At 45.2% G+C, this 24,428-nt stretch overlaps 1 protein-coding gene and 1 pseudogene across 2 annotated transcripts in view; one reads left to right on the top strand and one right to left on the bottom strand.

Annotated features, from left to right (window-relative positions):
- Positions 1–937, bottom strand: part of LOC146809781 (uncharacterized protein ZSWIM9-like) — a 133,858-nt pseudogene extending 132,921 nt beyond the window's left edge. The window contains exons 1-2 of the transcript XR_014966485.1: positions 873–937; positions 97–179 (exon numbers count right to left, since the gene is read on the bottom strand). The product of XR_014966485.1 is annotated as an uncharacterized protein ZSWIM9-like (transcript). The remainder of the gene's footprint in view (positions 1–96; positions 180–872) is intronic.
- LOC146809780 (uncharacterized) overlaps positions 1–23,427 on the top strand; it is a 36,302-nt gene extending 12,875 nt beyond the window's left edge. Inside the window, exons 3-4 of the mRNA XM_085614892.1 lie at positions 21,527–21,676; positions 21,970–23,427. Of these exons, the coding sequence (XP_085471018.1) occupies positions 21,527–21,676; positions 21,970–21,987 (168 nt within the window). The 3' untranslated portion in view covers positions 21,988–23,427. The remainder of the gene's footprint in view (positions 1–21,526; positions 21,677–21,969) is intronic.
- The last annotated feature ends 1,001 nt before the right edge of the window (positions 23,428–24,428 follow it).

The following is a 24,428-nucleotide window of genomic DNA, read 5'->3' as shown; positions in this document are numbered from 1 at the left end:
GAGGTACTGTCTAAGGGGAGAAAGGAAGAAGGGAGCGGGAGTGGAAGAAGTCCCGAGGCAGAGAAAGGGAAGGATGAATTAGGGGAAAACTCTTACTGAGATGGACGTGATTGGAAGTCCCAGGAGGAAACGGAAATCGCTTGCGGTCCCGATAACCAAGGGGCTGCTGGTGAGGTTACCTAGAAAGCAAGCGAGTGATCCTGGTGAGTGTGATGTGCAATGAAGGAGTAATGCACATCCTGGAATCGTGGCCAGCATTGCACCGTGGGTGAACAGGTGCAGGGGGCTGCAGTAAATGATACCAGTGCGGCATAGGGACCTAGGCGTACAAGGATTGAAGAGTACTGGACTCTTTCAAATAGAACACAGACGCAGGGCAGGGAGCCACCGGGCTGTGGGAGTGGAGTGGCGCTGTGAATGATCTGGAAAACAGAATGAACCTCCGTTGAGGTGTGCAAGAGGCTACAGGTACTGGACACTGGACTCGGAAGGGGAGAGCAATGCAAGCCAACCAGTGCGGGGGGATTCACCAGAATGCGTGGGTAATGCCGGTAACTGTCAAGACGTGGTGGGAATGGGAGGATCGATGGCTGGGGCCGAGAACTGCACTGGATGCATACTGGTATGGGCGCAAGCTGATGGAAATGACTGGTGAAGTTGGCATGCAGTGTTTACCTCCTTTGAGGTAGAACAAGGGGCTGCAAGTGTAGGGAGGGGTAGAGAGGGAGAGAGAGCAATCACCAAGCAGGAGACTGCTGGGATATGAGGGTAGGGCCGGTAGCTATCGTGACGTGGTAAAGAAGGAGGTCCGGCCTGTGGGGGCCATGAACAGCACCGATTGTGTTCTTGGGAAGGCGCAGGGCAGAACTTACTTGAAAGAGTCAGCTAGGAGCATGGCGAGGTGCATCACAGGGCTGGCAGGAGTCAGGCACTGTGAGCGTCCTCGGCTTGCAGCATCTAAATCGAGGATGCAAGTCACGTGGTGTGCTAAGGTCTGGAGGAAACTAGAGCGTGCGCCAACAAATCAGCAGAAGTGAGTGATAGAGAAGAAGAAAGACTAGGGATGTCTGCACCAGCAATTGCAAATAAACAGCGATATTCAACCAAAACTTCATGATGGTGTATATACACAATAAACATCTGTGTGTATTCGTGCAATAATACAATCCACTCACTGTTGTTATCTTAGCAGAAAAGACCACCTTTATTAAGACAGGTAAGACTTAAACTTTCTTTATGTACAACTATACACAATTATTGACACCATCAAAACCCCTTTATTGCATTATACTTTGAAAAACAACCTCAACAAATTTAGCATGAGAATACCCCAAATATTTCCAACAAAACTTGCATAAATACACCCCATGTAATGCAAAATCCCATCATTTCCTTTCCCCTCCTTTGCTTACTGACCTTTCCCCCCACCACCTCTGAGGGATGGATAAGCCCGCTCCAGACTATCCAAAACCCCCAAAAAACGCCTACGTAGCATTGAACTTATAGGGAATCTCACCTGTCTTAAAGGGACTTTTTTTTAAATTAATTTTTTTATTATAGTGGGTGGGTGGATAATAGAAAGCAGTCTGTCATTAATTTTAACCGCCGCAATGCCCTCCCGCCAAAAGTACACCTACATATAGACTACCTATAAGGCCAGCCCCCTTACCTACCTAACACCTATCATGCAGCGTGGATTATCCCACAGCGCGAAAAACCCCAGGGGGACATCGGCTCGCCCCCTGTTCCCCCTGGGTCCCCGTCGCTCATTAATACAACCCACTCACTGTTGTTATCTTAGCAGAAAAGGCCACCTTTATTGAGACAGGTAAGACTTAAACTTTCTATATGTACAACTATACACAATTATTGACACCATGAAAACCCCTTTATTGCATTATACTTTGAAAAACAACCCCAACAAATTTAGCATGAGAATACCACAACTATTTCCTGTGGTAAATAAAATATTACGCTCTCAGACTTTTAAAATATAAATAAGATCATGCATAAAGCAAGAGGCTGAGTCTGTGGTATCAGGTTCATAAAGGGATTTATTCCAATAACTCGAGTCAAAGGGAGAATATTTCCATCACCAAAATTGGATCTGGAAAGGGGCTCAAAAGTATTCTCAATATATTCTCCAAACATTATTCACAGAGTACAGTATATATACATTTCTCAATTGTACGTAAGCAAAAGAGCAAGAGAGAATGAGATAAGAGCATGTGGGCGTGTAAGTAGGCGTGAAGGTGGGCGTCCATGTGGGCGTCCACTTGATGATAATGGGTAATTTGTCATGTGTGGGTGGATACCTGGAGGGGGTTGCGTGATCTGCTGGAATTGTACTGGAACTTTGCCTTACTTGTGCTCAACTCGAGCATGACGTGTAACTGACGTGGGGCTAGAGGGAGAAAGGGACTTGACATTTAGCTCTACATGTGGAGACAAAAGTCTGGGGTTATGTCAACCTAATCCCAAATCATATCTAACATCCTATGTTTAAAGAACTATGTTATCCAAAAAGAAAGGTCTCTCGGAGTAGAACCTTATTCTATACTGACTATATTGACTGTGAGTGCGTGTACAAGCGTCTAAGTGTCTACACAATATGCGGGGGCAGAAATCGTCCATAGTAACAGGGCTATGAATTACTTGCATAAAGACAGAGAAGCCGGGCCTTTGCTCGGTAGCTGGCAGGATGTTTACTTAAACTACTAGACAGGAATGCATTGGGCAGGGAGCGGAGCAGATAATCACAAGGTGAAATACAGTTCTTGGCAAGCAGACAGGTCGAGTCAGGCACCGTTAGCTGCGCAGAGAATGAGGACAAAGTTCATGGATACAGATGCAGTCTCAGACTGGAGCTCTCAGAGGCAGAAGGCAGGAAAAGCTTGATGGCAGAATCAGGGCCTACTCGCCTGGACTGAAAAATAGCATAAGTGAACCATATAAAGCCGGTGGTCTTTCGTACTTAGGAATGGAATATCCGGCCCATTCATGGCGGATCTGAAAGAGGACATGTTAACGGTGGACGCACATGTATTTGCGTCTTCATAACTGGAACTGGAGGGAACATACATGTACTTGTGATTTATACATGAAACCGTTGGGGTCCAAGATAGGGGACATAACTGATCATAAAAATCCATATTTCCACATTCCCTCCTTGTCCCCTACTTGCCCGTCAAGAGATATCAATCTTCATCAATCCATTGATCTGTTCATATAGCATCATTTGTTCTTCTTTTTTCTTCTGGGACGAACGAAATCTTGGTGGTGGAATACACGATGTGGCACACAGACCACAAATCGCTGGTCCACATTGTAGGCACAAGCAGCAACTGAATAGTATGAGAAAGCCAATACCTAGGAAGGATAGGACCCTCCATCCAAAGGTAGATAATACACTCCAAAACCAACCGGACCAAGTCCAGGTGCCTGGATTCTGGTGTATCTGGCTTACAATCTTATGAAGGCGAGTTATGGCTTTATATACAGATGGCGAATTTTCTGGTATGAAAAATGCAACAGCTTGATTTGATGACCCTACAAGCTCCGCCCCTATCGGCCAGGATAACGTCAAGGACAAGACTATTTTGAAGCACAACAATCCGCATAGCAGACTGCTCTTCTGTTAAATTGCCTAAGGCGGAAATAGTTTCGTTCACTACTGCTTCAAGGGTTCTGGTTAATCTACGTATCAGCTTACTATTGGTAACTGTACCTATATAGGGAAAGAAACCTTTATTGAAATCTGTGTATTTTTCCCATGCTGTTTCAGTGTAATCGACAATTGGGAGATCTCTCTGCTGTCTATTGTGTACTAAATGAGTATTTCTATGATAATCAGGAGGAGCTAGGAAAACAGGTGGTAGGAGGAATGCTATGTAACAGGTACCATCCCAATCTAGAGGTAGGCGTATATATGCGGTCTGGCCACATATAAAGTAGGACTGACGAGAAGCTCTAAATGTAGACTTGCCTTGATCACTGAATTTTATTACAGTGGTGCATTTACTATGGCCCATGTGTATGGAGCCATTCTTTCTTATACATAATTCCCCTTTTACTGGGAATACGGACATGGCGGGCAAGATTGGTGTAGCTTCAGATTCAACGTTCAGGATCATGAGGTTAAGTGTAAAATTACCTAATCCATATACTTCATTTCTTAGATCAGTTCCTGTTCTTTTGGGAAGTCCCTCCTTGTTAGGGTAGCAGACTTTAAGCAAAACTAAGTTCAGGTTTCCCCATACCCAGTTGTCTTGATAAACTGCGGAATTCGAATCTAGGGAATTAATCAAACTAAACCATGCTCCACAGGAGCCATTGTGTGTGAACGGATAGAGAAAGAGGGGCAAAACTCCCTTATAGTTCTGATAGGGGGGGAGTCGGCCACAGACCCAGCAGTCTGTAGCATTGCTAGTCTGATGTGAATGGTGCAGCATCTGAATAAAGGTATTGTTGCGTAAGGCAAGTCGATATGATAACTCATGGGATGGCAGATCACTAAATGTGTGCTTTATGGTATCATTAGTGGAGGAGTATAAGAGTGAGGCAATAGAAGGAAAAATAGCATGTAGTATTAAGCTGATACATATTATCGTGATGCACATCTTGCTCTTTTTTTTTTTTTTAATATTAATGTTATTGTCCAAGATCTTATGCAAGCCAGAATACATGTTCAACCGCTTCACCACCTAGTGGACTTAATTGATCAAACGGGTTCTGACTTCTTAGATCAAAGTTTAGCTTTGTGGAAACTTCTGGGGAGTCTCCTCTAGAAAATGGTGTTCAAAATCCAAAATCCAAGTTCAAAGTCTTTTTCCTTTGTAAAAGAGTGGTGAAGGTGCACTTTGACTTTAACGGCCGTCCCCGTGGTCCAGAGCACTGACTTTGGCGCCTTTCATCCAGGAGCGATGGAGTATTCTTTGACCTGGGTGTTGTCAGGGAAGACGGCAGCAACCTGCGAACAACAAGAGAGAAGTGCAGACATCAAGGAAGCCAGGTAATCTGTCAGCATGTTACTATTAACATCAGTAATCTTTTAGGCATTGGAGTGCCCCACATATTTGGTGGTCTACCAAAGACCACTTCATAGGGAGATAAGCCTGTTCTAGAATGAGCTACCATTCGCATGTAAAAGAGGGCAACCGGCAGGGCTACCATCCAATCTACACCTTTGTCTGCGCAAATTTTTAATGTCTGTTTATGTCTTTCTACAAGGCCTGCTGCTTCAGGATGTCGCACACAATGGAATTTCCAGGTATACCCTAACAGAAGGGACACCTGCTTCATTAGTACCAGGACATATTTGTAACCTCTACATCTGTTTATTTGGATATAATCCATTTGGAGCACTTCAAAAGGGTGGTCAGGTGGATGGAATCCACCTTGTTCCATCGGAATGCCTTTACCTGGATTGAATTGGCAACAGATCATACATGTTCTGACCTTTTGTTTCGCTGCTGCACGCAGGTGCTTGTTGAACCATATATTCTGTAAGCTATCTATCATTGCTTTCTCTCCTAAGTGTGCACGACTATGTGCGGTATTTATAATCACTTGTACCATAGAATCAGGAAGAAACCATATGGATTTGCCCTTATTCATCCAACCCTGATCAGTCAGTACCCCTCCTTGTTCCGACCATTTCTTTAATTCGTCCATAGTAGCATGTGTCTGTATGTCTTGTACATCCTTGGAAGGATCCCTAACTGTCATGGCTTTGGACACTTATTGAACCTGTAACTTTGTCATGTCTAGTGGGGTCTGAGCTGTCTGTTTAGCTGTTCGGTCTGCCAGATCATTGCCTTGGGAAATGGTATCTGTGGCTCTAGTATGTGCTTTACATTTTAGGATAGCTATGGCTGTTGGTAAATGTATTGCTTCCAGTAGGGCTTGAATATGGGGGCCATGCTGTATCTTGGCCCCATGAGAGGTCAAGAAACCTCTTTCTCGCCAGAGAATCGGTGTAAATGTTTACTCTCAGGTGCTTAGCTCTTATGCACGCTTGTGTCAGGGCGATGAGCTCTGCTGCTTGTGCTGACAATATGTCTATTCTTTTAGTCTCTATTATTACAGTATCAGTAGTCACTGCATATGCTGCCACTAATTCTCCCGCCCCTGTCCTCATGCATGAGCCGTCAACTTATAGTGTTAGGTCGGGGTCTGGGAGTGCAACGTCTGTCAAGTCTTGTCTTGGTTTAGTCACGGTATGTATTACTTCAACACAGTCGTGTGGTGAAACGCTTTCTGTACTGGAGGGCAAAAGGGTAGCAGGATTCAGTATGTTGCATCGTCTGATCTCTATGTGTGGTTGAAATAACGTTGGCTCATAGCCTGTCAGTCTAGCTACAGTCAGGTGTTGTGTTTGTGTCCGGTTCAAGAGAACCTCTACTGCGCGTGGTACTTGTACTGTCAGAGGGTGGCCCAGCACTATCAAGTCACTTTGTCTTATGGCTAAGGCCGTTGCTGCAACTGATTTTAGACACGCAGGCAAAGCCTGTGCTACTGGGTCTAATGTACTAGAAAAATAAGCACAGGGCTCGTGTTTTCCTGCATGATCTTGTGTTAGGACAGATAGTGCTGTTCCATCCCGCTCTGTCACAAAAAACATAAACGATTTGTTGTAATCAGGGTTTGCTAAAACTGGTGCTTGACATAAAGCCCTCTTTAATTCTTCAAATGCCACAGTGTGTTCTTGAGGACTTTAGTCTTTTTGTGTCTTGGGCTGGGAAAAACCAGAAATCAATTGAATACGTTCCGGTGCCCACAACTAATTCCCCTGAAAGATCACAATAAAACATGAGAAAAAGGGGAAAGCACCATACCTATTTCCTCGACTTAATTTCTAAGGGGGCTAATTTCTAAGGGGCTTAATTTCTTAAGGGGCTAGCGGGAAGCGAACCTCCTCAGGGGCCAGCAGAAAGCCAATATTCTCCTCCTTCCCCCCCTTTTTGACAGGAGGAAATCTGAAACAGATTTCACTGCTGTCAAACACTATCAAACCCTGTGTCTTGTCAACACTATTAATCCCTGTGTGTAGCTACTGGGCGTAAGCAAAATTATAGGAGATACACAGCGTATTTGAAACGGCGAGAAATCCTTCAAATTAATGTACAAACCTCATTGTGTTAGCTCATAAGCTAGCCAAATGACATCTCATATGCAAATGTCCCTATTACATGAACCTACACCAACCTGAAGTCAATATTAATGCTAGTAGGCCCTAATAGGAATGCTAAATTACCTAAATATTCGGAAAACCAAGTTTAAGAACAGTTGTTAATGTTGATAATTAATAATTTATCTGCTAAAGAAATCAGTCATTTTGCAATAATTTCCACCTATACAATAAATAGCCTAATTTAAAAACAAGTCAACTTTTGGGGCCACCATTTACAAGAATGAGCTTACTAAAGCAAACTTTAAAAAGGAAATCCTGTCAGATATTTTCTCATTACCCTAAATACCGAGCCTCATTTGTCACTCTGTGGTGGCAGTCCTTATTTAAAACAGGCCTTTCAAGAGGTAAGATGCGAGTGCACAGATCATAATGGTTCCTCAATGTCCAATCTGGAAACATATGACCGAGGCTGCCTGTCTATAAGAGAAAGGCAGTTATGTGAAAAATATTTTAGTCTTGCATAGCCTCTTTCTTTTGTTTCATTCATCTCCAACACCAATTAGACATACACTGATAACGACTTGTCTGCTATTTTGACAGCATGATAAAGGTAATATCACGTCTGTGAAATTTAGTAATTGTGAACAAGTTCCAGCCAAGCGCTGTGCAAAGATCGCCGTCGTCACGACTATCTCTGTACTTGCACAGGAGAACTTGGTATTAAACGCTAAACAGACTGGTCAATACAACACAAAAACAAAACATATATAAAATACATATGCCAAGCCATCAGTATACTAAGCACAGAAAGCATAGACAATTGCACTAACATATATAAATGAGCAGCGATGCGCAATTACAGTACCTACAGCTCAGAGGCGAACATTCTGGCCTGCTTAATTTGTCAGGCTTATAATCAATAATTCATTTACCTGCCCTATACACCCCCATCTGAAATCACCGTGTCAAGTCTGACACACAGAATCAGCAATAATAATCAAAAACGAAGAATACACGAACCTGTTTGTTTTCTTTTATAAAAACAGAATCAGCAATAATAATCAAAAACGAAGAACACACGAACCTGTTTGTTTTCTTTTATAAAAATGAGCTATGCATCTTCGTCAACACAATGTACCCTAATGTCCCAGACGAAGACGCACCTCTCATCTCCCCTCACAGACTTTTAACCACTGGATCATTTATCCAATGCAACTGGTGGCAGCTTGTGGCCACAATTCAAAAATGTCTGAATTTGAAAATCGTTTTTATATAGGCACATAGCCCTTAAAATTCCAAGCAAGAGCAACATTTTACTTTCTGGCCAGAAGCAATATAGCATTTTCTAAAAAATAAAACAAATCTTCTCCATAGACATTTCCTCGGGGCACTCGTTTTGCACAGAATAGAGCAAGGGAATCTTTCTCGACTTACATTTCTCAGCTGCCCTGTCTTATCAGAGAAGTTAAAAATAGCCCCTCAGCGCGGCCTGAGCCTGGGCTGCCAGCCAACTTTTTTTCGTTGTTCCGGCTGCAGGCATTACACAGATGCGATGTCAGAGAAGCTTTCTAAGCAGTGCCTCTGTTCTGCTCCTCTCACCGGCCCCCACCTACACTGGCTACAAGGTCAGAATCTGTCTCCGATTTCTGTTTCACATACTGCTCTACACAGCCCCCACCTTCTCCTCACTCTGAAGCTGTCAAAGACAAAAAGACTACTCAATTCCATAAAAACTGCAATAATTCGCTCAATTGAAAAATTATTTTTACATACAATTTGCACTCAGGGGGTCATAATCTCACCGACTTGACCCAGCACATTGGCTCACTGGACCACCAAGAACACAAACCTGAATTCTGGAACAATTTTGTAAATTCGAAATACCCACAATTTTTCTCAAGCTAAACTTTTCACTAATTATTTTTCATTAACACTTTGTACATTAGGGGTGTCATCAAATCACAGGTGTTGCTCCTTCTCTAGCTACACCCCTCTCAATTTCCTATTGACAACGTAGTCAAATGTTGGACCACGTAAACACCAGCTATGCGCTGTTCATTTGGTGGGTGGCTCAAGAACCTTTGGGCTACTATATCATTATTATATGTATCGTGGTACTTGCGGTGGCACTCTAACTGGTCTTTCTACTGGGGCCACTCTTGCTAGGTCCTCTGAAAGGACGGGATAAATACCAGCAACGTCAGTATTTCTTTCTCTGTCAGCCTGCGCTCATTTTACCTGTAACATCTTTTCCTTGGCTCTTCCAGACTCCAGTCTACTTCTCTCTGCTTCGTGAAACACTTACTCTGACCTCCTATGTGACTCCTTGCGCCAAAAACTCAATGGCATCCTTCCAAGCTGGTCTACATTTTCTCTTTCATAAGAGCATTTCGTTGTCCATCTACTTGTTCTGCTTTTACTCGGATACCTTCCTCAACTAACACGTTTTCTCGGGCTTTGTCTGAATCCTCCCTACTTTTCTCTTCTTTTCTGAGCGCTTACTCTGTGCGTCTATGCTATTCTTTACGCCATAATTCAATGGCATCTTTCTGTTACTGTCTGGCTATCTTTTTCCATAATTCTTCTTCTACTCTCATGATGCAATCTGCATCCCATGTCCCAACTGCGGGCCACCTCTGACTTCCTGGTAAATCCTTGGTGTAGTTCACCCATAAATCAAGAAATAATACGGCATCTAGGCCATGCTTATGATACATAAAGTACCCTGGAGTGTCCCTAGGTTGAATGGGAACAGCTTCTTCGAGTACCCCTTTTTGAGAATTGATTTGATACCTGATTATCGAACACACTTAATACAATAAAACACGATAATGAACAGTCATTCATACCACAATATGTAGGACGTATTAACACATTTAACATTTAACATTTAATGAGCAACAATGATGATGATGATCTAAGAAACTGGTCACTAAACATAATACTCGGCATGAACTGGATTATTCTGAATTTATATACTTGATATACTAGATATACTGCTAAACAGTACAGATACACTGCTAAAACAGTGCAGACCGGATTTGTGTACCCAAACCCGTCTTGACCGGCACAACCTATGTGCACGTCAGAACGCCTCCCCGGCAATGGTACTCACCGGGTAGCTCGGAACGGAAGGCCTCGGAACTGAACTGGACTAGACCAAACTGGACTGGACTCGACTCGACTCGTGACTTGGATACTTCGGAACTTCGGAATCTGGTGGGCCTCTGTATACCTCGGACACAGCTCTCTCGCAGGTGGGCTCTGGGTAGGACAATCTGCGTTCCTCACCGCCTCGTATGGATGCCTGGTCGCAGTCTGTCCCCTTCGTTGGCCTGAGGGAGTTGGCGGGAAGACCCGCGACGTGCGCGCTTGAAGTCCATCACGGCTGTGGAAGGGGGCAAAACTGGACCTTCATCTCCGGCGTGTGGGGAAAGAGATTAAACTGTTCGGGCGCCATTATGTGGTAAATAAAATATTACGCTCTCAGACTTTTAAAATATAAATAAGATCATGCATAAAGCAAGAGGCTGAGTCTATGGTATCAGGTTCATAAAGGGATTTATTCCAATAACTCGAGTCAAAGGGAGAATATTTCCATCACCAAAATTGGATCTGGAAAGGGGCTCAAAAGTATTCTCAATATATTCTCCAAACATTATTCACAGAGTACAGTATATATACATTTCTCAATTGTACGTAAGCAAAAGAGCAAGAGAGAATGAGATAAGAGCATGTGGGCGTGTAAGTAGGCGTGAAGGTGGGCGTCCATGTGGGCGTCCACTTGATGATAATGGGTAATTTGTCATGTGTGGGTGGATACCTGGAGGGGGTTGCGTGATCTGCTGGAATTGTACTGGAACTTTGCCTTACTTGTGCTCAACTCGAGCATGACGTGTAACTGACGTGGGGCTAGAGGGAGAAAGGGACTTGACATTTAGCTCTACATGTGGAGACAAAAGTCTGGGGTTATGTCAACCTAATCCCAAATCATATCTAACATCCTATGTTTAAAGAACTATGTTATCCAAAAAGAAAGGTCTCTCGGAGTAGAACCTTATTCTATACTGACTATATTGACTGTGAGTGCGTGTACAAGCGTCTAAGTGTCTACACAATATGCGGGGGCAGAAATCGTCCATAGTAACAGGGCTATGAATTACTTGCATAAAGACAGAGAAGCCGGGCCTTTGCTCGGTAGCTGGCAGGATGTTTACTTAAACTACTAGACAGGAATGCATTGGGCAGGGAGCGGAGCAGATAATCACAAGGTGAAATACAGTTCTTGGCAAGCAGACAGGTCGAGTCAGGCACCGTTAGCTGCGCAGAGAATGAGGACAAAGTTCATGGATACAGATGCAGTCTCAGACTGGAGCTCTCAGAGGCAGAAGGCAGGAAAAGCTTGATGGCAGAATCAGGGCCTACTCGCCTGGACTGAAAAATAGCATAAGTGAACCATATAAAGCCGGTGGCCTTTCGTACTTAGGAATGGAATATCCGGCCCATTCATGGCGGATCTGAAAGAGGACATGTTAACGGTGGACGCACATGTATTTGCGTCTTCATAACTGGAACTGGAGGGAACATACATGTACTTGTGATTTATACATGAAACCGTTGGGGTCCAAGATAGGGGACATAACTGATCATAAAAATCCATATTTCCACAACTTGCATAAATAAACCCCATGTAATGCAAAATCCCATCATTTCCTTTCCTCTCCTTTGCTTACTGACCTTCTTCTCCCCCACCCCCACCCCTGAGGAATGGATAAGCCCACTCCAGACTATCCAAAATCCCCCAAAAACGCCACCCAGGAAAACCAGAGAGTTTTCCTGGCCCCACCCAACTGGCTGCTGAAAAAGATTTTTTTTTATAAAACACTTTTATTGCACCATAAAATTTCGTTCCAAAAATTGACCAGCAGATCCGTCACTTCTAATAGATAATACACTTGACCCATTTGTGATAAATGCACTCCATCCTCTCTGAATAGGTGACCCTCCGAACCTGTAATATTATCATGCGATAAAACTTTAATACCCATAGATTGGCAAAAAACTTTCATCGCTCAATTGAGCTTCCTTCTGGCCTTTTCAACAGCTGCGTGATTCCTTGCCCCTCTCCACTGTTTTCTATAGATGAACTCTGTCCAGATAACACATGTGCCCACCCAATTGTTTTTTAAGGCTGCAAGGTCCAACTTCATTTGTTTAATAAGGGAGAGGCCCGACAAAGGCACTAAGTCATTTTCTCCTAAATGTATAATTAACATGTCAGGAAAACCTCGTGCAGCAGACAGCTCCGTTAAAGTGGGCAACAAACCTGCCCACCGCATCCCACCTCTACCCTTCCAGAATACTTCATGCCCTTTGCTTGGAAGTCCGAGTGATCTGCCATATATCTGCTGCTCTGCAAAGATTGTTACCTATTTAATGAATGAGTGTCCCACTATCCAAGTGTGAATTTTTGTTGACAGTGGACCTTTCACGCAACCTAAACAGAAAAACAAATATTAGGAAGGAATAAAGTGGACAAACGGAGCTCTAATTTCCTGACATAGCGAGTACAACAAGCCGATTTTCACCTCCCTATTCTCCGTATATCCTTCCAAGCCCAACCCATTCTGGAAGCCTCAGTAGCCGCCCCAATCCAAAAAGAGTGTGTGCCAAATGCTAAAGGGTCTTTACCAATCCCAACCACGGCCTTCCTTAACCCCTTCAGCGCGGCGTGGATTTCCGCGCCACGCTGAAGGTTCCGTGCGCGGGCGGGGCCATGACGGAACGGTTCCGTCATGCGCACAGCGCAACCGACGTGCATGACGGAACCGTTCCGTCATGCGCGTTGAAGGGGTTAACACAGATAATAACTGGGTGCTAGAAATCTTATTACCTTTAAAATGACAATTTATTTTACCAAGCCTGAAAATGGGGGACTTGGTAAATGACTCCCATTCCATCAAAGGACAACAATCTGTGACCTCACAACTGTTTAAGTGAACCCACATGCCTCTGCCTATTTGGTCAGTTTTTGACATTCTCAACCAGATCCTTAGCTTACTATCATGTAACTGAACCTCACTCCTCTGGATCCCATCCTGATAGCGCAGTCCCAATAATTCCGAAACCCTGAAAGCACCAAAAAACAGCCAAATCAAGCATAACCTAAATCTATAAACCTCCCAATCATCATAACAGCAACAAGGTAACTGTAACAACAACTTTTGCAACAAATCAAAAGTAACAGGCTCTCTCAATGACACATGATGAGTGCACTCCCTGCAAAGCCCTTTCAACATTTTCCTTAACAAAATATCCTCAACAGGATCATGACCCCACCATAATTGTCCATAAAAGGAAATCCCAGCTTATTTCCCAGAATTAGTCGTGTGAGATAGGCCTTTGTTAATTAAATGTTGTACAAACTGTAAAATGAAACGTTTCTTACCATGAAAATTCCCACCATAACATTGAAATCGTTTTGCATAACTTAAAAATTAGTTCCAAGCCTGTTGGTAGCTTCGTCTGGTGGAGGGAGCTATAGAAGTTTCAACTAATTCGGCGATCCTCAATCCCCCAGCACCCAGGTGTTCTGTGGAATCGGAGTTTTGACGTTGTCCGCCCCTGGCGCCAAACTGTGAAATTTCTGCCAATTAAAGCGAGACAAAGCGTCTGCAATAGCATTGTTGATGCCAGGAATGTGCTTGGCCCTGAAAACAATTTTCAGTTTAAGACTCTGCAGCATGAAAACCCGCAAACGGCGTAACACTGTTATGTCTTTCGCTCTTTGTTTATTAAGCAGCTTTACCACAGATATATTATCAACATGAAAAAGCACACATCTATCCCGAAACTCTTCACCCCACACTAGCAAAGCAACAATGAGAGGAAATAATTTCAAGAAAGCAATACTGCGCCCTTGTTGAAGCCAATGGGGAGGCCACTTTTCTGCACACCAGCGACCCTCCCAAAACAGACCAAAGCCATGTGCCCCTGATGCATCTGAAAATAGTTGGATTTGCCAGATTGTGTCATCCTCCACAAAAAATACAAAAACACCGTTAAAGTCTTCAAGAAACTGTAACCGGATAGAAAGATCTTCCTTGATGGCCTTAGATAATCTGATCCTGTGTTGGGGAAGGTAAGCTCCAGGCATTGCCATAACTAAATGCCTGCAAAAAGTCCTACCTGCCCTGACCACCCTGCAGACAATGTTTAAATAGCCCAACAAATGTTGAACCTGCCTGAGCTCAATCTTTTCTTTCACCATTACACTCAATAAAAAGGACCTGATTCCCTGTACCTTCTCAGCCGGCAAACGTGCTATCATGTCCTGAGTGTCAATTTCGATACCCATAAAGGTTAGCTTGGTGCTGGGGCCTTCAGTCTTTCCCGGAGCTAACGGGACACCCAACTCTTTAGCCATGTCCTGAAAATTGCACAGTGCCCTGCTGCCCTGATCTGAATGGGCGAATTCAATGAACATAGTCATCCAAATAATGGCACACATACGTGTGTCCACTTCGCTTAGTAAAGCACCATTGCAGAAAAGTAATAAACATCTCAAAAAGAGCACAGGACACCGAACGACCCATTGGGAGGACTTTATCTACATAGAATTCACCATTAAAAAACATGCCTAAAAGCTCAAAATCCGATGGACGTAGCGGTAATAAGCGAAAAGCCGACTGAATATCGCTCTTAGCCAATACAGCTCCAGTCCCAACCATCCTTACCAGTTTCAAAGCATCATCCACTGAAGCATAGGACACAGTATCATCTGGAGAAATTAAATCATTAATGGAATGACCCTCTGACCAGGAGAGATGGTGGATCAAACAAAATTCCCCAGCCTCTTTCTTTGGAACTAGACCCAAAGGTGATACAATCAAGTTTTCCAACGGGATTTGCTGAAATGGACCTGCTATTCTGCCCGCTTGCAGTTCTGAATCTAATTTCTTTTGCACAATCTGTGGTAGCTCCTTAGCAGATTTAAGATTGTCCGCCCATCGATTAAACCGTTGCCCTTGATAAACAATTTTTAAGCCATCCCTGAAACCCCAATAGAGCTTCGAAGCCGCTTCAACATCTGGGTACTCCTTCAGCCAGGATTCAAGAATCAACAGCCTGATTGGGATATGAGCCCTTTGGTACAGGCTGAAATGTTGCACCCCTTCCCCTTTGAAATCTCCCCTGTTCCCCAAACCTTTGACTAGTGAAACATTGTGTGATGGCATGTTTACTCCCACATTGTGAACACTCATGTTTAAGTCTACAGAACTGTCTGGTACAAAAACCCCGGTTGAAATTCCAACAGGCTCCAGATACTGGAAATTGTCCTCTACCAAACCAACCCACCCCGATTTGGGCGGGGCAAGGCCGAAAGGGACGGTATGTAATTGGCAAACTATTTGCTGTATGTGTCTTTGCTGGCGGTTGTGTAGATGACATTCACTGAAGCCAAAGCTCAGTCAACGTCACCCCAAGGTTTGTCGTGGAATATGCTAACCCTGGCCGTAAATTCCTTATCATAGCTAAGCCACGCGTAACCACCAAAGTGCATTTTGGCCTTACGAATTATATCTATGTATTTGAACATTGCAACAGCTCTGTCTTGATGTCTTTCACAATTTACACTCGCATATATCAAGAAAGCATATGTATATTCTCGATGTTCTTAGGGACCGTAGGGTGCTTGGCAAACTCCCATTCCTCTTCTTTGGACCCTTCTTTAGCCTGTATATCCCTATGTAAGAGCTTAAACACATCAACGAACTCATGATGCCAAATTCTAGTTTTTGTCTTTTCTGAAAGACGAGTCCCCAATGGCATTGCTATACCCATATAAGGGAGCTTCTTATGAATATTCTTGTCTTCACTCACCTTCACATTACAAGAGCCTTTAGCCTCATCAACTTTTTTAGCCTGACTGTTATCCCTGCCTTCCACAGAAACGCTACCCACATCTGGAACCTGCCCAATCGCAGTCCCCACGCCCTCCTCAGAAAGCGCCCCGAGTCATGAGCCAACACAGCATCCCTAACTCCCACAGAACGAGTATTGTGCTTGTTGATAGCAGGTTGTGACCATGAAACCCACCAATGTGGCTTACCTTTAGGCAACTGAGCAGAGCGTTTCTGAAATTCTTTTGGATCATCACGCTGACGATGACTGTGCTGCTGTTCCTGGACCATTGTGCTGTCCGCCCCTGACTTCTGCAACAGACTAAAAACACTGGTTGCCCCCGACACACCCTTCAAATCCAAAAATGAAGTGTAATCTATTCATCGCCATCACCTTGTTCCTTCTCCAAACCCCCATCTTTAAAATCATCATAATCCTCCCCATAATCCAATTGATCATCACAAAATTCCAAAGCAGAGCTGCTATGTCCAGGCATTTCCCCATCCCGACCCCCATCATATAACCTCTAATTGGCCACAGACATCCGCTCTGAATGCCCGGCCGCTGACTGAAAATCCGCTCGTGATCCGCCCTGCTTGTCCGGTTTTTTACCCCAAGCCGCAACATGGTCAATAGACGACGAACTGAAGACATCAACCGTAGACCGTACTCCTGACGATGCTTGGACCTTCGAGCCGCTCTTGCCTGAGGAAGATAACGAATTCAAATTCTGTCCCCCTACCCCCTTACCAAGCTGACACCTGTAGCCGGGGGGGGGGGGGTTTGAATGCTCAACCCAAACCCACTGCCCCGCCCAAGGCCAAAAAGATGAGCCAAAATCAGACGTCAACTGACTAGGAGGAGGACGAGATGTGGGAAATAAGAACTCGTTCACAGGTAAAACCCCAAGCTGTTCAGACTGATGATCAATACTTGCACTATGAGAAAATGGGGCTAAGACTTCAAACCCTTCATGAGAATAATCCTGCCCCACAGACCTTGTTCCCTCAAGATGTATGGCTGACAACGAATCTACCCATGAAAAAGGAACTGAGTAACCAGGGGGACCTCTAGGCAACAGGGACAGTGAAACCACAGAATCATCCCCCACCAACAATGAACTGGATACCATAAACTTGTTCAATAATTGAGGATTCCCTCCCTGTTTAGGTGCAGGGAACAATTTCTGTTCTTCCATAACTTCTTTGCAGCTGTCACTGGAATAATCTACCAAAGAAGCAGAGCTCCTGCCATAAACAACGTGAGGCACAATGTCAATTTTAACACCTTCAACACTGCAGCATGAGTGTTTTGAGCCGATAGCTAATTTTTCCCTGGCTTTGAAGGGGAGGGGCTCGCCGCAAAGAAATTGAGACTGACGATCTGACTGACAAAACCCCGCCCCATTTTAACCCTCCGCTCAGCTGCAATGCGGAAAACTTTCTTGTGGCGGCAACACCCCTCAGCAAAGCTCTCCTTCTACTCTCCCATCCCCAGCGGGAGGCAGAGACTGCCCCAATTGCCCTGCCTCACATACAGGAGGTGAGAATGGCCGCGGCTCTGTTTTAATGCCGTTCCACCGTCCATATTCACTGGCGTTAAAGGAACCCTGCCAGTTGGCGGCAAACACGCAGCTACCGCTTCGGCCACCCCCGCGCCACCCTCCTTATCGGGCGCGCAACGCCTGCCCCCTCCGCGGGGGACCCACCGGGCCTCAGTAAATCTTCCCTTCCCGCTGCACCGAGAACCCGCAGCGATTCCCTCACTGCCACCCCTTCCGCCATGGTAATACCCAGAAATACCTTCGTAACGCAACCAAAACACACCACAACTAACTTCTGACAGAAAAAAGGGCACACGTCAAAGCAAGCAGCCCGACATTAATTTTAACCGCCGCAATGCCCTCCCGCCAAAAGCACACCTACATATAGACTACCTATAAGCCCCGCCCCCTTACCTACCTAACACCTATCACGCAGTGTGGATTATTCCACTGCGTGAAACTCCAGGGGAACAACGGCCCGTGCCCTGTTCCCTTTGGGTCCCCATTAAACGAATTTTTAACACGTAATTAGTACAATATTTGTTGAAGCCATGACAATGAACCACTGTAAAGGGTATATTACATGGAGCAGCAATGGCCTACAAAAGAGGAAAACAGTTTATGGATGTCTGCATCAGCGATTGCAAATAAACCAGCGGTATTCAAACAAAACTTTATGACGATGCATTAATCAATCAATCAATCATAGCATTTATAAAGCGCACCACATACCCGTGAGGGTCTCAAGGCGCTAGGGGGGGACAGCTGCTACTGTTCGAAGAGCCAGGTCTTGAGAAGTCTCCTGAAGGTTAGGACGTCTTCGGTCTGCCGCAGGCGGATGGGGAGGGTGTTCCATGTCTTGGCGGCGAGGTGGGAGAATGATCTGCCGCCGGTGGTCACTTTCCGGATGCGGGGGACGGTGGTGAGGGCGCCGTCTGCGGAGCGGAGCTGGTGGGTGGGGGTGTAGTGGCTGAGTCGGCTGTTGAGGTAGGCTGGTCCGGTGTTGTGGAGTGCCCTGTGTGCATGGGTGAGGAGTTTGAAGGTTATCCTCTTGTTGATGGGGAGCCAGTGCAGATCTCTCAGGTGGAGTGTGATGTGGCTGCGGCGAGGGATGTCGAGGGTCAGGCGTGCGGAGGCGTTCTGGATGCGTTGGAGCCATTTCAGGAGTTTGACCGGGGCTCCTGCGTAGAATGCGTTTCTGTAGTCCAGTCTGCTGCTGACAAGGGCCTGGGTGACCGTCCTTCTGGTTTTGGTGGGGATTCACTTGAAGATCCTGCAAAGCATGCGGAGGGTGTTGAAGCAGGAGGAGGAGACGACATTGACCTGCTTTGTCATGGACAGGGTGGAGTTGAGGATGACCCCTAGGTTGCGTGCGTGGTTGGTGGGTGTAGGGGGTGTTCCTAGTGCAGTCGGCCACCAGGAGTCATCCCAGGCCGAGGGGGTGGAGCCGAGGATGAGGACCTCCGTCTTGTCCGACTTCAGCTTCAGTCGGCTGTTTCTCATCCAGTTGGCGACGGCCTTCATTCCTTTGTGGAGGTTGGTTTTAGCAGAGTGAGGGTCTTTGTTGAGGGAGAGGATCAGCTGAGTGTCGTCGGCATAGGAGATGATGTTGAGGTCATGCCGACGTGCAATGTGGGCAAGCGGTGCCATGTAGACGATGAACAATGTTGGGCTGAGGGATGAGCCTTGGGGTACGCCGCAGATGATCCCGGTGGGTTTGGAGCGGAAAAGGGGGAGGCGGACGCTCTGTGTTATGCTGGAGAGTAAGGAGGTAGTCCAGTCCAGGGCCTTCTCTTGGATTCCGGCGTCATGGAGGCATGTTCATAGTGTGCGGTGGCAGACCGTGTCGAAGGCGGCTGACAGGTCCTGGAGGATGAGGGTCGCGGTCTCCCCGTTGTCAAGCAGGGTCCTGATGTCGTTGGTGGCGGCGATGAGGGCAGTTTCGGTACTGTGGTTGCTGCGGAACCCGGACTGGGACGGGTCCAGGATGCGGTTACCCTCGAGGTAGCTGGTCAGTTGTTTGTTGACGGACTTTTCAATGACCTTCGCCGGGAACGGGAGCAGGGAGATGGGTCGGAAGTTCCTGAGGTCCTTGGGGTCCGCCTTGGGTTTCTTGAGTAAGGCGTTGATCTCTGCGTGCTTCCAGCTCTCCGGGAAGGTCGCTGTCTTGAAGGAGATGTTGATGGTTTTCCGGAGATGGGGTGCGATGGTGCTGCTGGCTTTGTTGAAGATGTGGTGTGGGCAGGGGTCTTCCAGGGATCCGGAGAGGATGGTGTTTATGATCTTGATGGTGTCGTCATCGCTGATGTTGGTCCAGGCGAGATGGCGTATATACACAATATTCATCTGTGTGTATTTAAGCTAGTATAACATGTAATTTTATACAATATTTGTTTAAGCCACGATAACGACCCACTGAAGGGGGTATATTACATGTAGGGGCAATGGGCTTCAAAAAAAGAAGAAACCAATTTGTGTATGAGCTGGGTAATTTAACAAGGCATACTTAAGAGTGACTCATAAAGCTGTAGGATGGTCTACACAAAGTGTAGAGGGTGAAGTACATAGTGTTCATGATTAATCATGCAACAATGCCAATGAGTAAAGTAATATTAAGCGTTGTCACAGGGCATAGATGAATGCCCTAGTCTCCTCAGGGTATAGGGGCTACCTCCTCTAGTCTGATACTGTGGCCTTTATGAAGGTCATGTTGGTGGTCATGGCTCCTTTTCTTAGGTTTGTGTAAATGTGCTCCCAAACCTTCTCGATTGGGTGTTGAAGGCTGGCTTGTCTTCTGCTAGTCTCAGACCACCTTTGGATTACGATATTACTACACTTTCATTAGGCACTGTTGTATGTCCAGTAAGGTACCCAGAAAGAGTCATTTTGCTTGTTCGGACCTGCATGACTTCCTGGTGTATGTCCACTTCTGAAACTCTTCTCCTTTGGAGGGGAATGCTTTGGTAGTGCTTCAAAAGTTGGGGAATATGCATGTTGAAAGATCCCACAGAAGAATGAGTAATGTAGCTTTCGTAACACTTTCAGCTGGATACTCTGTGTACCCACAGATTAGTGAAAGCCACCAGCTCGTTCTGTGGAGTGGAATTAATCTGGTCCCAACATAGATTTGAATAGGTGGAAAGAAAACTCCAACTAATAATTATTAACAACCGCTAGATTCAACCCATCATCCCTCCCCCATATACAAATCAACATAAAAAACCTAAAAGTTAAAAAAAGCCAAGTGAAGTTCTAAAGAAGAGAGTAGGGCTGGGAAACTGGACCTAAGAGAGCTGATAAAGTGTTACTAGTCGACATCACATGCTATCGAATGAGGGCAGCTTATACTACATTGTAAATAGGTATCACCAATGGGGTTAATGTCATCATGAAACATTTATGTAGTGGTGTAGCGTCACAGGGGACCCCATCAAAGATTTTAATGAAAAAGCTTAGCCTAGTGGGCGAGAAGTAGAGAATTTCCATCCTTAATATGTAAATAATGAGTGGCTGCCAGGCAGCTATGCTTTTCTTGGCAGTGTGTCTTAGTCTGTGTGAAATTTGTTCCATTGACAATATGTGTCGGAGACGATTAAACCATAGTGCAGTGGCGGGGGCCTCTTTCTTCTTCCAGAGGCTGCCGTAAGCTGTTTGGCTGCTTATGGCACTTCAACCTCCGGCCTCCATGCGTCATATCTTCAAGTTTTGCCGGTCAAACATTTGTTGTTTTTTAACAACTGGTGGAATACAACTCTAGCAACAAAGAATGGGAATGCCTTTACGCTCTGACAAGGCAGATATACAGATACAGCTGAAGTTTCTTATGTTGAATAGTCCTCACTAGGCCTTGTATTCTAGACATGTTTTGCTGATGTTTACTGAAATTGCGTATGAGCATGTATGCTTTGTCATTGTACTCTTTCATTGCAGCACAATTTACCTTTTAGGATAGTTTGGCAGAAACTGTTGAACATAATGATGACCAAATTGGAGACCCGAAGAAGGAGATGGATAAAGCGGAGAATGAGAAGGTTGAAGAGCAAAAAGAGGAGGCTTTCACACTGATGAATGAAGAGTTGAATGTAGCTGTAGGACAGGTATTCTTGAGAAACCTAGGTTATTTGATTTTGATATTGTTTATTTTCCATTGGTGTAAATTCGAAATATCAATATTCCAAAGCCTATTTATTCTTATTTCCGATGGCTATTGCTGGTAAGACGGGAAACCTTTTACTTTATAAATGCTCATATCCTCGCATGCAGTCTCCATTAGCTTGTTCAGCAAGATTTTGTCTGTCATCCTCAATTCAGAGCATTTTTTCTCATGTTTTGCTAGTCTGTAGCCATGAATGTATCATATTCCTATAGTAATTCTTGTTTCTTTTGCTAGGCTGCGATCCCTCTCTAACCTCTTGAATTCGGAGCTCAGGAAGCCAGCTATTCTTTGTGCCTTATAAACATGTCATTGGGTCTCTATTGTCATGCTGCTGTATCTCCTTGTTGCACTGACTCTGCAGTGATTTCCTTTCTGGGACTTTCTCTAGAGGCTAGTACAGGAGCTTCAGAGGAACAGTTGGAGCAGAGCGAATTCTACAGCTGGGTTGACTATCCAGCAATCTGTACCCCTCAGTGTGGAGAAGGCTGGAGCAGTGGTGGCCCATTCCCTAAAGTATGAGACTGTGAGCATGGGCTGCCAATTTATGTATTTGTTTCAAATGTATGACGTTACAACGCATACATTTACAATGCATGCCTTTACAACGCAGTTTTTACATCGCAACATCCTTTACAATGAGGAAAATAAAATATCATGAGGCCTATGTGTCCCTGTGTGTTCCCCCACACTCATGTGCACATACATGTCACCTACGTATTTCCCCTCCATGGCCTGTCTATCATGATGCTTATGCTATAACGTGGCCTGCCATAATCCAGTCTCCCATGAGAGAAACGACAAATCTGCTCTGAGGCCTACACGTTTTGCATCATGTTTTCCTGCATTTTCATGAAGCCCATTATTGTGGCCCAGCCAGAGCCGAGAAGAGGCTTCAGGCCTCAGAACGCTCTGAAAGCTGTAGCTGTGTATCCTTGGCCTTGCACACTTGGGCCTCAGCCAAAGGGGCCCTGTCAGAGGTGCCGAGACAGTATTGAGCACGGTTATCTGCTTACTCCTACAGAGTCGCATTCCTGCCTGGAGAAGGAGGGCTCAACATAACCCATCTGCAAAGGAGAAAGCCTAGCCTTTCTGTCTCTTTTTGTGAGATTGCAAAGCTCACGTCAGTAAAAAGCCCATAGCCCCCATGTAAGGCCCCTGCAGTAAATGAAGTAAATGAAGAAATAGATGCCACATTGGCTCTTGGTGATGGGCAACCTATGTCACAAATCAGTCCCTGCTCCAGACTTTAGATACCAGATAATACAAGATGTGCTGGTCGCCCTGACACTGAAGGTCTCTCTTCCAGACTTCCCGACTGCACAAGCAGCCTTCCCCCAGTCACACGTCAGTTACACGTCCTGCTCGAGTTGAGCACAAGTAAGGCAAAGTTCCAGTAAAGTTCCAGCTGATCATGCAACCCCCTCCAGGTATCCACCCACCTATGACAAATTACCCATTATCATCAAGTGGACGCCCACATGGACGCCCACCTTCACACCTACTTACACGCCCACATGCTCTTATCTCATTCTCTTTTGCTCTTTTGCTTACGTACAATTGAGAAATGTATATATACTGTACTCTGTGAATAATGTTTTGAGAATACTTTTGAGACCCTTCCAGATCCCTTGTGGTGATGGTAATATTCTCCCTATGACTCGAGTTATTGAAATAAAGCCCTTTTTGAACCTGATACCACAGACTCAGCCTCTTGCTTTATGCATGATCCTATTGATATTCTGAAATTCTGAGAGCGTAAAATTTATTTACGACATAATGGCGCCCGAATAGTTCTATCTCTTTCCCCACACGCCGGAGATGAAGGTCCAGTTTTGCCCCCTTCCACAGCCGTGACGGACTTCGAGTGTACACGTCGCGGGTCTTCCCGCCAACTCCCTCAGGCCAACGAAGGAGACGGACTGCGACCAGGCATCCATACGAGGCGGTGTGGAATGCAGATTGTCCTACCCAGAGCCCACCTGCGAGAGAGCTGTGTCCGAGGTTTCTGGAGATCCACCTAGGATACGCCATTCCCCGCGCAGCGTCAAGTTTCGGAGGCCTTCGACTTCAAGTTCAAGTTCAAGTTCCGCTTCCCGGTGAGTTTTCTCATGGGGGTTGCAATCAAGACGGGTTCTCACTTGTGAGACCTGTATGTTCAAGTGCATGCAGCTAGAGTTATAGGAAATAGAGATCTCAAAGTATTCAAGGTGCACCGATATACCTGTATGAATGTTGTTGTCCTAGTCAGGTTCAGTTAGGTTTGAATGTGTCAGGTTTTATGTAAGTTTGTTTTATTATAGTTTTTGTTTTTACAGCGCTATTGTGATTTTTGTTTTTGGCTACATTCCTACATGCCGTTATTTTCGAAACTGCGTAAAATATGTACCAGAAAAGGTGTACTAGAGGAACAAGTTAACATTCCGCCTAGGGACACACCTGGACATTTCATGTACTGTAAGCATGGTTTAGATGCCGTGTTGTTTTTAGAACTATGGGTGGATTACACGTAGGATTTAGAGACAAAATATTGATGGCCTATCAGGGAACGTGGGATGCGGAATGCATTATGAAAGTAGAGGAAGAGATATGGTAGAGAAAATGTAGACCTGCTCAGAAGGATGCCATTGAGTTTTGGCGCAGGGAGTCACATGGAAGGACAGAGTAAGTGTTTCACAAAGCAGAGAGAAGTAGAC

This window comes from Triturus cristatus, chromosome 7 (assembly GCF_964204655.1).
Source record: "Triturus cristatus chromosome 7, aTriCri1.1, whole genome shotgun sequence".
Classification (NCBI taxonomy): Eukaryota; Metazoa; Chordata; class Amphibia; order Caudata; family Salamandridae; genus Triturus; species Triturus cristatus.
The sequence above is the reverse complement of the archived record's forward strand: the minus strand, read 5'-3'. Positions and strand labels throughout refer to the sequence as shown.